The 12,910-nt window shown below is 38.6% G+C and overlaps 1 protein-coding gene across 1 annotated transcript; it reads left to right on the top strand.

Annotated features, from left to right (window-relative positions):
* Nucleotides 1-7,475: 7,475 nt before the first annotated feature.
* Nucleotides 7,476-12,910, top strand: LRRC8B (leucine rich repeat containing 8 family, member B; the record flags this gene model as incomplete). The annotated part of the gene is made up of 4 exons (XM_010018952.1): nucleotides 7,476-7,504; nucleotides 8,845-8,943; nucleotides 9,606-11,767; nucleotides 12,754-12,910. Coding segments are annotated over exons 3-4 (2,293 nt in total), but the record flags the coding sequence as incomplete, so codon positions are not given.

Below are 12,910 nucleotides of genomic sequence, written 5' to 3'. Positions count from 1 at the left end.
CTTTCTGATGTCCTGAGCAGAGCAACACAATGAATGGGCATCATGAGCATCTGTCAGACTTCTGGAAGCTAAGGAGATAAAAATTAATTTTCTGTTGTAGCACTTATCTTGGTATGCAAAATTAAATAGATACCATTGAAGCTTCCTTTAGAATGCTGGAAACATACGAGGGACACTGTTGATACCATTGTCTTATGGGTGTGTATTTGTATTTCTCATCATGAGAAAGACTGAAGAATGTGGTTATGGGAATAAAAAGGAGCTGTAAGTGAGCTTGAAAATCTAATTTAATGCAGTTGGAAGGTGTCTGACTCTGTGTTAGCTATGGTAGCAGTGGGATGAAGGACTTGGTGGTCTAGTGTGAAGCGTCCCTGCCCATGGAAGGGGGTTAGAACTAGATGATCTTAAGGTCCTTTCCAACCCAAACCATGCTATGATTTCTGTGGGAGTTATAAGGGGTACAGCATGTCACAGGTAGCAGTCCCAGGCTAGACCTTTTAATATTGCTTCTGGTGTAGCTGTGTAGTCTTTCTTGCTCGGGGAAGAATAGGTGAAGAACCAAGGAGACTTTTTTCATGCTTAATGAACTTACTCTTAAGATTTCTTTGGAACTTGGAAGTAAGGACTGTTAGTAGTATTGGTGTACCATTTCTGTCTTCAGTGTTGCCATACTGACTTTAAAATCTAATTTTTTTAAAAGGAAAATGGTGAATGCATTTGTAACTGGACTTGGTTCTTTAACTGCATATGAAGTTAATGATTGCATGTTCGTTGGGTCTGTGATAGCTTGAGCCACTCTGGGGTGATGTTGATTTAAGTCATTGCTGTGGATAATACACTCTAGTATCAGTGCTCTCACAATCTTATTTTACAAATCCATTAACACTTCATTAAAAAAACAAGTAAGTTTGTCTATGAGGAGGTAACAGATGTGTGCTTTGGATGTGCTTGGCTTCAAGTTGATGTGTAAAAGAGTCTCCTGTACTGCTTAGGTGCTGATTCTGTTTGTGTACCTAAGTCCCCTTTTTGAGACTTAACATGAACTGACTTTGTTGAATCAAATGGTGTGCTTCATTATGGGCAGTCTAATGCCATGCTTAACAATACAGCTCTTAGGATATGCATGTCCTTCTATTTTTTTATTCAGTACTGAAGTTTTTGTTTACTTGAAAGTGTTATGAGGCTAAAAAAGGGGGAAAGGAGGCTGACAGTGCTTCACTTTAAATGCTAACCTCTTCATGCTGAAAATGGATGAGATGCGATCAGACTGTACAGTGCCACATGACAGATATTTGGGACTTGTTCTTTGGCTTAGTGGTTTTGGGCCTCTGTTTTTACTTAAAGAGAATTTCAGAAGTGACCTCCTAGAAGACAATCTATGTGGTTTCTCCTCTGCACTGAGAAGTGCTGGTCCATGATGATCTGAGTAAGAAAGGTACTCAAACTCTATACAGTGTAATTTAAAATGCTTCTTATTGGATTTGACATTATAAAGAGAATAGTATAGATAACCATACATCCCTTTAGAAGCTGGAAACACGAGTTGTACAGCATCAAATGAGCTTTTGATCCTTGTGCTGCACAATGTGCAGACCCTACTGGTAGAAAGGCTTTCTTATAAGCAAGCAAGTCTGTACATCATTTCTACTGTCAATCAGGAAAGATGTTCACAGGAGAACTTTTTGCTACACTTCTTGATAAAGACAAGGACATCAGGTGGTGTTTCACTCATACCAAGTGAGAGCTGCCTGCAGACTTCTCTGTTAGCAGCTAGCTGGGCTTGCCTCTGGCCCAGGGATCTGCCCAGCACAGGCCTGAGCCTGTTAACCAGCCAGGACCGATCAGTAACACCTCAATGTGCCATGTAGTAGACAGAAATCCTACACTTCCTTATACTCTTCTCTTTCTTTAAAAGCCTTATGGAAATCTTTACAGTTCTGGATTTTTTTTTAATCTGTTAATGTTGTTTTGCTGTGTTTCTTTAGGAATTGCCAAGCAGGCTCATTATAGCCAAGCTATTTTTTTGGTGGCTAATACCAATGTGAAGTCTTGATGGTCTTTTCCTATTTATATTTTCCTTTTTAAAGTGGAATATGTGAGATGCACAGATGTTTGGAGACATGTACATTAATGGAGCAAATAAATATTTCTAAAAATGTGCTAAAGTTTCCAGTGAGGATACAAATTAAATAAGTTAAATGGTTAATTAAACATTAGGGTGAAACAAAATATGCCTCTAAGTGAGTTTTACTTTTGGGATTCTTTGTATAACCAATACAAAGTACTCTTTTTGAAACAGATGCTTGTTTTGATGCTTATTTGAATCAGTGTTTTAGATGCTAATAGAGCTCTTGAGTGAAATATATTATATTTGAAGTTAAAATAATTGAAGGGCTCAGGGTCTGGCAAAGCCGCTACAGCTTGCCTACAGGTTTATCTTTCTGTGTCCTCAAGGGAAGAACAGACCACATCACTGTAATACTTGTCTCTGTAGTTTAAGTCTTTCCTCTGCCATATTTTTTACCATCACCTGATACAAACTTACCTTCTATTTATTTGTATTAAATGCATCCTTGAGTTGAAAACAGTGCTTGGGCACTAAAGCTGTGTATACTATTGCTTACTAGAAATATGGAGTTTTGGTTCAGAGTCTGGATGCTGTTTGATTTGGTAGGGATCTTGCAAAGCACCAGAACTATGAGTGAATCAGTATTTGCCTAAACATAGACAGCTTGCTTTCAAAGAGATCGGTTGTGTTGATGCAATTACGTGCAAGACAAAGCCGGGCTACCTTTAGTTTGACTTCAGGGTTTGTTTTTTACCATTACATTGCTTTCCTGTTTAACTGTGGAACATGCTTGTTCAGAAACTTGGGGTTGTATGAACTTACCAGGTTTTCTTCATTTTGTTTTTCAGTGGTTTGGTGCGTTTTGGTTTTGTTTTGTAAAGTGCTTGTCTCACTGTCTATTTGGTCTTAAACTTGGGTTTAAATGGAGTATTTTACTTGCTACTACAGGCCTTTATGGGAGTATAGGTCGCGAGCTCTTTTAGCTAGAACACAATCCTTAGGACCTTGAACTTGACGAGAGGGCTGGAGAAAGTGCTTTTACCAGTCTATGTATGTCTGAATTTAAAATTGCTCTCCAGGCTGGACTAACATGAAGAAAAAACCACATTTAACATACCTTTTGAATACGTGTCTTGTAATACAACCTCATTACAAAGTTTAACCCTTAAAATAGTTGACTTGGTTTCTGCCTCCCATTCTCTATGGAGAAGGAGGCTCAAGTAACTTCATGCACTTGGGCAGACCTCGCTGATGTGATTCAATATCATATGGCCTACAGGTATGTAATTCTAACTGCCTGTGTAACTGGAATGTTTGAAGATGATCCACCTCCCTAGTGAGTGTTTGACCAGTGACATACATTACTAACAATGCTTAATTCTTTACTGACCTTCCTTTACTGCCCAGAGAAAAGGTTTAATACTTGCACGTTGATGGCTTTTAATGAGAAGTTAACTTAATATGGCTCAAGGAAGACAGAGGTCCTACCTGGATGTGGCAGGCATGGGATAGAAATGTATAACATAGTGTATTTAATCCTGCACAGTCAGATTGCAAGAGCAGGTTTTGTGCTTGTGAAGCAAATCAAATTGAAGAAAAGCTTATTTTCAATTTAGATGAGACTGCAAGATAAAGTATTTTTCTTGCATTAAGTGTACCAGAGAAAGGAAGTGATAGAATAAAGACGGCTGTTCTGAGTTTAGATGAAGCTGAATTCAAGGTGGTTTTTCTCCACCTACTCTGAGGCCTTCTCTGTTGAATTTAGGAATGTTCTTGCTTTGGGTAGCTGAGGGAACTAAAACACACTTGCCATGTTGTACTCTTTTTCTCAGCTTGCTGTAGGTATGGTAATAGTTGCTTGATTTTGCAAGACTTTATGAGCACTAGCAGATACAGTACAGCACTGGCAGATACAGTAAAAATGTAAGTGTAGCCTAATTTATTCAATTTTAAGCTAAAAATTTATTTACAAACATTTTTCCCAGAAATTATTGGGCTACATAATCTTATGTAAGCAGCCTTTTCCAGAGAGCAGAGCCTGCTGCTTAAACAGCATGAAGACTTTGCTATTACCGTTTGGACTGTCTTGAGAGCCAGGAGTGTTTAAGAAAGGCAAGACCCCCAGTTACTCCAGACACTGGTGGTTGAGATTGTCTGTAGTTCTAAATATGGTCTTTGGTTGTTTGAAAGGTTGATACGGAAAGCTTGTAACTGTGCTAGTGTAGTCTTAAACATCCTGTGCTGAGGAACATGCTAGTTACTGTAAAGTGTAGGAATGTCTTTGGGTTTATTCTAAATACAAAAGGATAATCACTTATACATGTTTTAATTATCACTTGTGACCTTCTTCAGAGGGAACTGAAAAGAAGCTTTCTCCAATCTTGTTTGTATGTTGTTCTGCATTCAGTAGAATACAGAGCTAAAAGTACAGTCCCCATCAAAAAGATCCTACAACTGAATGTGCATGTGCGTACAAGAGGTCAAGATACAGATTCTGAAAGGCCATATATCAAATATAGTGCTTGAATTGAGTAGACTCTTATTTGTCAATAGGAAGCTTAAAAAAGGGAGAGGCAGTCATCTGAATGCATCTGTTAAGAGAATGTATGATGGTATCATTCTTCATGAAGACAGAACTCTTCAAGTACGTGGCTTTTTGGTGTTTAGGGGACACTCAAAAAAGAAAGAGAAGGGGAACTTTTAGCCAGGAAAGATGTGCTTTGGGTGATGAATGTGTGGGCAAGTAAAGCTTGTTGCTTTTATTATTCTTTGGGAATATTCATTAGGGTTTATTTGCAAGTGGTGATTCTGGCTGTGCATGACAGACCATAAGCAGGTATTAGAAATGCCACAGGCGACTCTCAAAATGGCCCATTAAGCAAAATGGATTGCATGGTTTATTATTGAATTTCATTTTGCATCCAAAATTTTGGATGAAAAAGGGATACATTTAAACTAGGTAGAAGCTGAGGTACTACTGCAGTTCAGGAATCACTTTTGGTAGGAAGTTCTTAGAACAGTCACATTTACTTAGAATGTCGGCATTCTTAATCTCAGTTGAGAAGCACATCATGTGGTTGGAATAACACCACTGGAATACCTGTCAAGGTATGCTTTAGTTGTATAAGTCTATTTTGATTTACTTGGTGTGTCAGAAACATCAGCTGAATACTCAACAAAACCAGCATAGCCTTAAAAATAAAACAAAGCCTCGTCAGGTATTGGCTTCCTGTGACCCATTATTCTTTGGGGAGGACAAGCAAAGCACTTACCTTGCTTCGGAGCCATCCCTAACTAAATGTGCCTGAAATTATGGAAGCAGTGACCAAATGACAGAATAATGTGATGTTAAGTAACATTTTGGCACCTGAGGACAGTGAGGTGCAGTATCTGATGCTTATAGATGATGTTATAGATTATAATTATTATAATTACAAATTATTATTATTATAATGTTATAGATAATGGAATGCCTTCCATTCATATTCTGGGTAGGTTTCTATTGATCAGATTCATCAGTCTTGAAGTAAAAATCTGCCTAGATATTAGCGATTTGTATTACCTTATTTTTCTGGCCTGCATCCCAGTACTGATCTGGGCTAACTCTCCTGAAGCCATCACTTAGCCGGGGGCTATAACATCTGTCTCTCATCTTCTAAGAAAGATTGCCAATTGAATTAGGCTACTTTGAAAAGCTTTTATGGCTTTGAGATGGGTTGAAAGCTGCTGGAGATGAGATTTATCAAACCCATTATAGTTGAGCATTATTCCATTTGATTAGTCACTCTTGGCATACAGCTAGGATTTGAAAGTAAACTGTCTTCAGCAAACTTACCATTAATAATTCACATGTTTATGCTTGTAGGTACTGTGGAGGTCTGATAAGCAGCTTCATTTCATACACATTGAATGGTAGTGAATACACATACTTCATTGGAAGGTTTCAAAAAGGAGTAATTAAAAAGACCAGAGTTAAAGTATTTGAGTTAACGTATTAATATTGTGACACTTGCTTTCTGCTAGGAAGTATCTAAACCTGCAGCAAGACTGTAGCTTCAGTTTTCTGGGGTATGTGGTAGGGACAAACAACTTCCCAGTTCAAGGCAGGGAGGTGAGAAAGACTGTGTTTGATAGAAACAGACCTTACGCTCTCTGAAAGTTCTCACTCTCTGTAAAAACAAACCACTTTGAGCATTATAGCATTGCTTGAAGAAGGTGTATTGGGTTGCACGTGTTCTCAAGCGTACAAATAGGTCTCTAATAGAATTGGCTTAAGTTTTGTTTTGTGTTCTCTTTCTGTGACTTTCAGGGAAACTACTTTATCAAACAGTGTTATGTGCTTTCTTGTACTCTGAATTCCGTACCTTATGCTCCACAAGAGCCTTGCTTATTCCCCAAAGTAAGCCTGTTACCAGGAGAGTGGTGTTCTTTGTATAAAAGTGCATATGTACATTACTGTTACCTGTAACTTTCTTTAATATGCATTTAGTTAAATAAAACATCTTCTTAAAAAGTTAGTATCTTCCCAAACCCCTGATAAGGTTTACTTGTTTGTCAGGAAAAGAATTGCTCCCATTGTCTTGCTAGTTTCACACTATATTAAACTGTCAGCCACTTCAGTGATCATTTTGACTTTTCAAATGTTTTCCTTGCTAAAAATAATGCTCTTTATACCTTTTGATCTCTGTTGAACCATTCAACATACTTATTTCTTAGCCTGTTCTTGGCTATTTAAAGGGTCTCAAATCTTTCAATTTTTTGTAACAAAGTTGGAGTGAGAAGAATTGACTGGGTTTAATTCTAGCCTGGAAGTGATTTTTCTGTCTACATTTAAATCAAGCATGTATGGCTTTAGTCAAGATGTGATCCAGACACTGCAGAATGAATGCCTTAGTTTGACTGGGTTTAGTAACATTTTGTGCTCTTAGACCAATGAACTTATATTGAAACCCCAAAGAATTACACTGAAAAAACTCATTTTAAGGTATTTACAGATGTAGCTTTTGCAAGTTGAGCTGGAGTGATTGAAGAAACTGTTATTTCTTAGGTATGGTTAGAGCATTTCAGTTGTAAGACTAGTGACATTATGTAAATGCAAAAACTGTTGCGCTTAAATAGCTTTTAGTGCTTAGAAATGGGACAATGACAAGGGCAAATACTTCAGGAAAAGCAACTTTCAGATGGTGACCAAGTAAATGATTTGATAGAGTAGAGCTTAAATTATTTTAATGGGTTCTTGTGAATCTAGTTACTTTTTTTCGCTCATTAAATGTTATAGCTTTAAAAACACTGATGTGGAAGGAGTAATGAGCCATTGTTCTAATACAGTTATTGGAGTCCATACATATATTTCCTGATCTGATGACAATTTCTTTTCTCTCCAGGAGTGCACTGTAACCATCCTGTCCTTCAGCTGCTTTCCCTTGAGTGGGCCTGGTAAGTTTCTACATTCTATTAAAGGTAGCCTTGTCAATGCAAGAAGGGTTAACTTATTTTCAGCCATTCTTCTCCCTTCAAATGTGAATGTGAAATAAGAATAAGGTTCTACCTTAGTTCAGCTGTTGTTTGTCTTTTTATAACAGCTTCCCAGTTCTGTCTGGAACTGAAATGTCCAGTACCAATATATTATGGATATAAGCAGCAGTATGCCCAGGTGGCCAAGAAGGCCAGTAGCATCCTGGCTTGTACCAGAAATAGTGTGGCCAGCAGGACAAGGGCAGTGATTGTCCCCCTGTACTAGGCACTGGTGAGGCCACACCTGCAATCCTGTGTTCAGTTCTGGGCCCCTCACTACAAGAGAGATACTGAGGTGCTGGAACAGGTCCAACAAAGCTGGTGAAAGGTCTAGAGAACAAGTCCTGTGAAGAAGGGCTGGGTGGGCTGGGGCTTTTTAGCCTGGAGAAGAGAAGGCAGAGACAAAACCTTACTGCTCTCTAGAACTACCTGAAAGGAGGTTGTGGTGAGGTGTCAATCTCTTCTCCCAAATAACAAGGGGTGAGAGAAAAGGAAATGGCCTCAGGTTGCTTCAGGGAAGGTTTAGGTTGGATATTAGGAAAAATTTCTTCACCAAAAGGGTTGTTGGGCATTGGAACAGGCGGACCAGGGAAGTGGTGGAGTCGGCATCCCTGGAGATACTTAAAAGATGTGTAGATGTGGCACTTGGAGACATGGTTTAGTGGTGGACTTGGCAGTGCTGGGTGAACAGTTGGCCTCAGTCTTAAAGGTAATTTCCAACCTGAATGGTTCTATGATTAAGAAAAACACAGAACATCCCCATTGCTTTGTATCTGTGCTGCTTAACACAATTTCTAGGAAGTTTTGTCCAAAGCTGGTAGTTATCTGTGGTGTTGCAACTGACAGTGGGTAGTTTATGAATTTGTTTCAGGGCCTCTGGTTTTGAGAACCTTGCCTTTCTGCCAAACCTGGGTATATCAGAATTATGACTCAATGCTACTTCTTGAAGTCTTGCATGTTGCAGATTTCATTTTCACATAGTTAGCTGGCAGCAAATAAAGGAATTACTGCCCAATTGAAACAGGACTTGGTGTAGGCAGTTTCCTGGGTTTCATGCTGATGTGACTGCAAAACTTTGACTTCTCATTCAACATGATCATGCCTGAGTATGTTTTGTTCCATTTCATGTAGCTGTGGCAACGCAGAGCTTAATGGATCCTGATGTCTGCCGCAAGGCAGCAGTTCTAATGAAAGCTGAAATGTTTGCCCTTTATTTAGGTAAAGCCATTAAAAGTAAAGCATGCCTAATTTTCTCCATCCAGAATGAAGACAAATGTGAAGATGGCATGTCCAAGGAATTTTAAAAGGTGTAGACCTCCTGACTGAGCAGTGCTGTGTATTTATTCTCTTTAATTAGTAAAGTAAGTATGAATCAAACCTATGCTGCTGGGGGTTAGGTGTGCTATTTTTATATATATGGCAATATTGGACAATAAGAGGTTGGGTTGGTTTCACTTCCTTTCTGTCAGGATGCTTAATGCTCTTGATGGGAGAAGGTGGGAATTAGAATGTATAAACCAAAGCTTTTGTGGGAATTTTTGTGTATTCATCTTTAATTGGGTAGCATGACTTAATCTAGTGGAAAGCTCTAAATGACAAAAGCCATCATGTTAATGTACTGCTCTCATTTGGGGATTCTTCATAAATGAGAATGTTTGCTATTTATGTTTAGAATGGTGCAGAAGGACTGCTAGTAATGTACCAGTCACTTCCTTAACCTACACCTGCTTGTGTTGCTACTTGAAGAGTACCCAAATGTTTGGTCAGAATATACTTTTTCCTAACCCGTGATGCTGTTTTCACTCTTCATTTAAACTTTTGCATTCCATGTAACTTTCCTTAAATAAGATGATGGCTCGACTTAGGTACCAGGAGTTTGTGGAACCTTTTGTTACGCTCCGGATGCAAATGTTACCCACTTAAAACTGAGAAAACAGCAATAACCTTCAAGTGTTTAATAGTGAGAAAAATGGGTTTTAACAATTCTCTAAGAATGTCTTTTCTTTCTTTTTTCCTCTACCAGCTGCTGTTCTCTCACAGGTGAAAGTCATGATCACGCTAACAGAACTCAAATACTTAGCAGATGCCCAGTCATCCTACCACATACTAAAACCATGGTGGGATGTCTTCTGGTATTACCTCACCATGATAATGCTGCTAGTTGCTGTGCTCGCTGGGGCTCTCCAGCTTACTCAAACCAGAGTATTGTGTTGTCTTCCTTGCAAGCTAGAATTTGACAATCACTGTGCCGTGCCTTGGGATTTAGTGAAAGCCAACCTTAACATGTCAGCTAGCTCTGCAGCACAGATAATCATCCCGCTTAAAATCCAGAACGATCTCCATCGGCAGCAGTATTCCTATATTGATGCAGTATGTTATGAGAGAGAGCTTCACTGGTTTGCCAAATTTTTTCCATACCTAGTGCTTTTGCATACCTTTATTTTTGCAGCTTGCAGTAATTTCTGGCTTTACTACCCTAGCACAAGTTCCAGGCTTGAGCACTTTGTAGCCATTCTTCAGAAGTGTTTTGATTCTCCATGGACAACACGTGCCCTCTCAGAAACAGTTGCCGAGCAGTCTGTGAGGAAGTTGCCAATAGCCAAATCAAAAGCAGCAATTTCACCACCTGGGAGTTCAGTAGATATAGGGGCCAGCAGACAGTCCCTGCCATATTCCCAACCCGGCTTGGAAACAACTGGAAGAGAAAATTCCTCAAGTGTTCTTGACAAAAAAGAAGGGGAACAAGCTAAAGCTATATTTGAAAAAGTGAAGAAATTCAGAGTACATGTTGAAGAGAAGGATGTCATATATACAGTGTATATGAAACAGATTATAGTGAAAGTCGTTGTATTTGTAATAATAGTAATTTATGTCCCCTACTATTTATCATTTATTACACTTGAAATTGATTGTGTAGTCAATGTTCAAGCCTTCACAGGCTACAAAAGGTACCAGTGTGTTTATTCACTAGCAGAGATTTTTAAAGTTTTGGCTTCATTTTATGTTGTTTTAGTGATCTTCTATGGCTTAACTTGTACTTACAGTTTGTGGTGGATGTTAAGAAGTTCACTTAAGCAATACTCTTTTGAAAAGCTGAGAGAGAAAAGTAATTACAGTGATATACCTGATGTAAAGAATGACTTTGCATTTATTCTCCACTTGGCAGATCAGTATGATCCTCTTTATTCCCAACGATTCTCAATATTCCTGTCTGATTTGAGTGAAAACAAACTGAAACAGATCAATCTTAACAATGAATGGTCAGTGGAAAAACTGAAAAATAAACTAGTAAGAAATTCCCAGGACAAGATTGAACTCCACCTTTTCATGTTAAATGGTCTTCCAGACAGTGTCTTTGAACTGACAGAAATTGAAGTTCTAAGCCTGGAACTTATTCCTGAAGCCAAACTTCCTTCAGCTGTGACCCAGCTAGTCAACCTCAAGGAACTCAATGTCTATCACTCATCACTAACTATGGATTATCCAGCAGTCAGTTTTTTAGAAGAGAATCTGAAAACATTGCGCCTGAAATCTAGCGAGATGGGAAGAATTCCATTTTGGGTCTTTCATTTAAAAAACCTGCAGGAATTGTGCTTAACAGGATATTTCATGCTAGATCATCACAACTCCATATATAACGAAAGTTTTCAGGGGCTAAAAAATCTGAGATCCATTCACTTAAAGAACAACCTTTCCCGTATACCTCAAGTGGTTACAGATCTTATGCCTTCTTTACAACACTTGTCTATCAACAATGAGGGGAACAAACTGATAGTGCTAAATAACCTGAAGAAGCTGGTCAACCTGAGAACCTTGGAATTAATCTGCTGTGACTTAGAGCGCATTCCCCATTCCATTTTTACCCTCAACAATTTGCATGAAATTGACTTAAAAGAAAATAACCTCAGAACAGTGGAAGAAATAATTAGTTTTCAACATCTTAAGAACCTCTCTTGCTTGAAGTTGTGGCACAACAGTATTTCCTATGTCCCGGTGCAGATTGGTGCATTGTTGAACCTGGAACAACTGTATCTAAATTATAATAATATTAAAAGTGTTCCATTGCAGCTCTTTCTTTGTAAAAAATTACACTATTTGGATCTTAGCTATAATAAGCTAACCTCCATCCCTGAAGAAATTGGTTATCTGACCAATCTGCAGTACTTGGCTTTGACAAAAAACCATGTAAGTAGAACTTTGAATTCCTACCTAAATCACATACTGTCTTAACCTACCATTTTTTCTGGCACAGCCTCTGCTTCAAAATGCTTTTGTGATGTTCATGATTAAAGTAAACCCAGTAAAGCTGAAAAAAGGGGTGGTGCTTGTTTAATCAATAAAACTTTGGTGTCATCAAAGCTTGTGTAATACTGAATACTACCCTGGTCTGTAGCAGCTTAAGGGCTCTGATCCAGAGATAGATAGCACAGGTTAGGATGGCTGCAGAAATCTATCTTCCCTTTCCCTGTGGCTGTCTATCGTATATAACATTTTAATGGAAGTGAACAGTGTTAAACTGTTACCATAAAATGTCAAGCTGAAAGCTGTAGTGAATCAACAGCTATTTGATGAGCAGCTCAGCTGTCTGAGAAGACAGAAATAATTATAGCTGTAACCTCATTAGCAGTCCTAAACTGTCTGGCTCATTAGTATGGGGTCTAGGCTTGTGACCGAGGACTTCTTTGAAGGTTTGTAATAGGTTTTTCACTGGTGAGGTTAGTTTTGGATGGACTAAAGTTACTACTGTACTTCACAAATAACTGCTAGTACAGGTTTCACAACATAGGAGCTGCTAATGTCTCCCCACAGTGTCTGTTTGTTCTTCATTAACTGATTCTTAGGAGATAGTAGCCTCTTTCTCCCCTGTCACCTGTACATGCACGTTTGTATACACACATGTATGTACTCCCCCTGCCATGCTTATGTCTTGACTTCTGCCAAGAGCTAAGGATCTTCTTGATGAAACAGGTGTATAAAATCATGCTAGTGTTCTCAAGCACTTTATCCCATAATGATAGGAGCATTGCAATATTCCCATTCCTTATCCTTCCCTAAACTAAGAGGGTGTTTTTACCCTAAAATAAAACTGGGAAATGTCAAAACATGCAGCTGCATGTAGGCTAGCAACTTCTAATGTGTATTCTTTTTGTTCTTTCCTTTCCTTTTTGTAGATTGAAATGCTGCCTGATGGATTATTTCAGTGCAAAAAGCTGCAGTTTCTTCTTCTGGGAAATAACAGTCTGATGAATTTGTCCCCTTGTGTGGGTCAGCTACTGAATCTTGTTCAATTAGAGCTCATTGGAAACTATCTCGAATCACTTCCTGCTG

The sequence above is a fragment of the Nestor notabilis genome, unplaced genomic scaffold, assembly GCF_000696875.1.
Source record: "Nestor notabilis isolate BGI_N333 unplaced genomic scaffold, ASM69687v1 scaffold5917, whole genome shotgun sequence".
Lineage (NCBI taxonomy): Eukaryota > Metazoa > Chordata > Aves > Psittaciformes > Psittacidae > Nestor > Nestor notabilis.
This window is presented reverse-complemented; position numbering and strand designations above follow the sequence as displayed.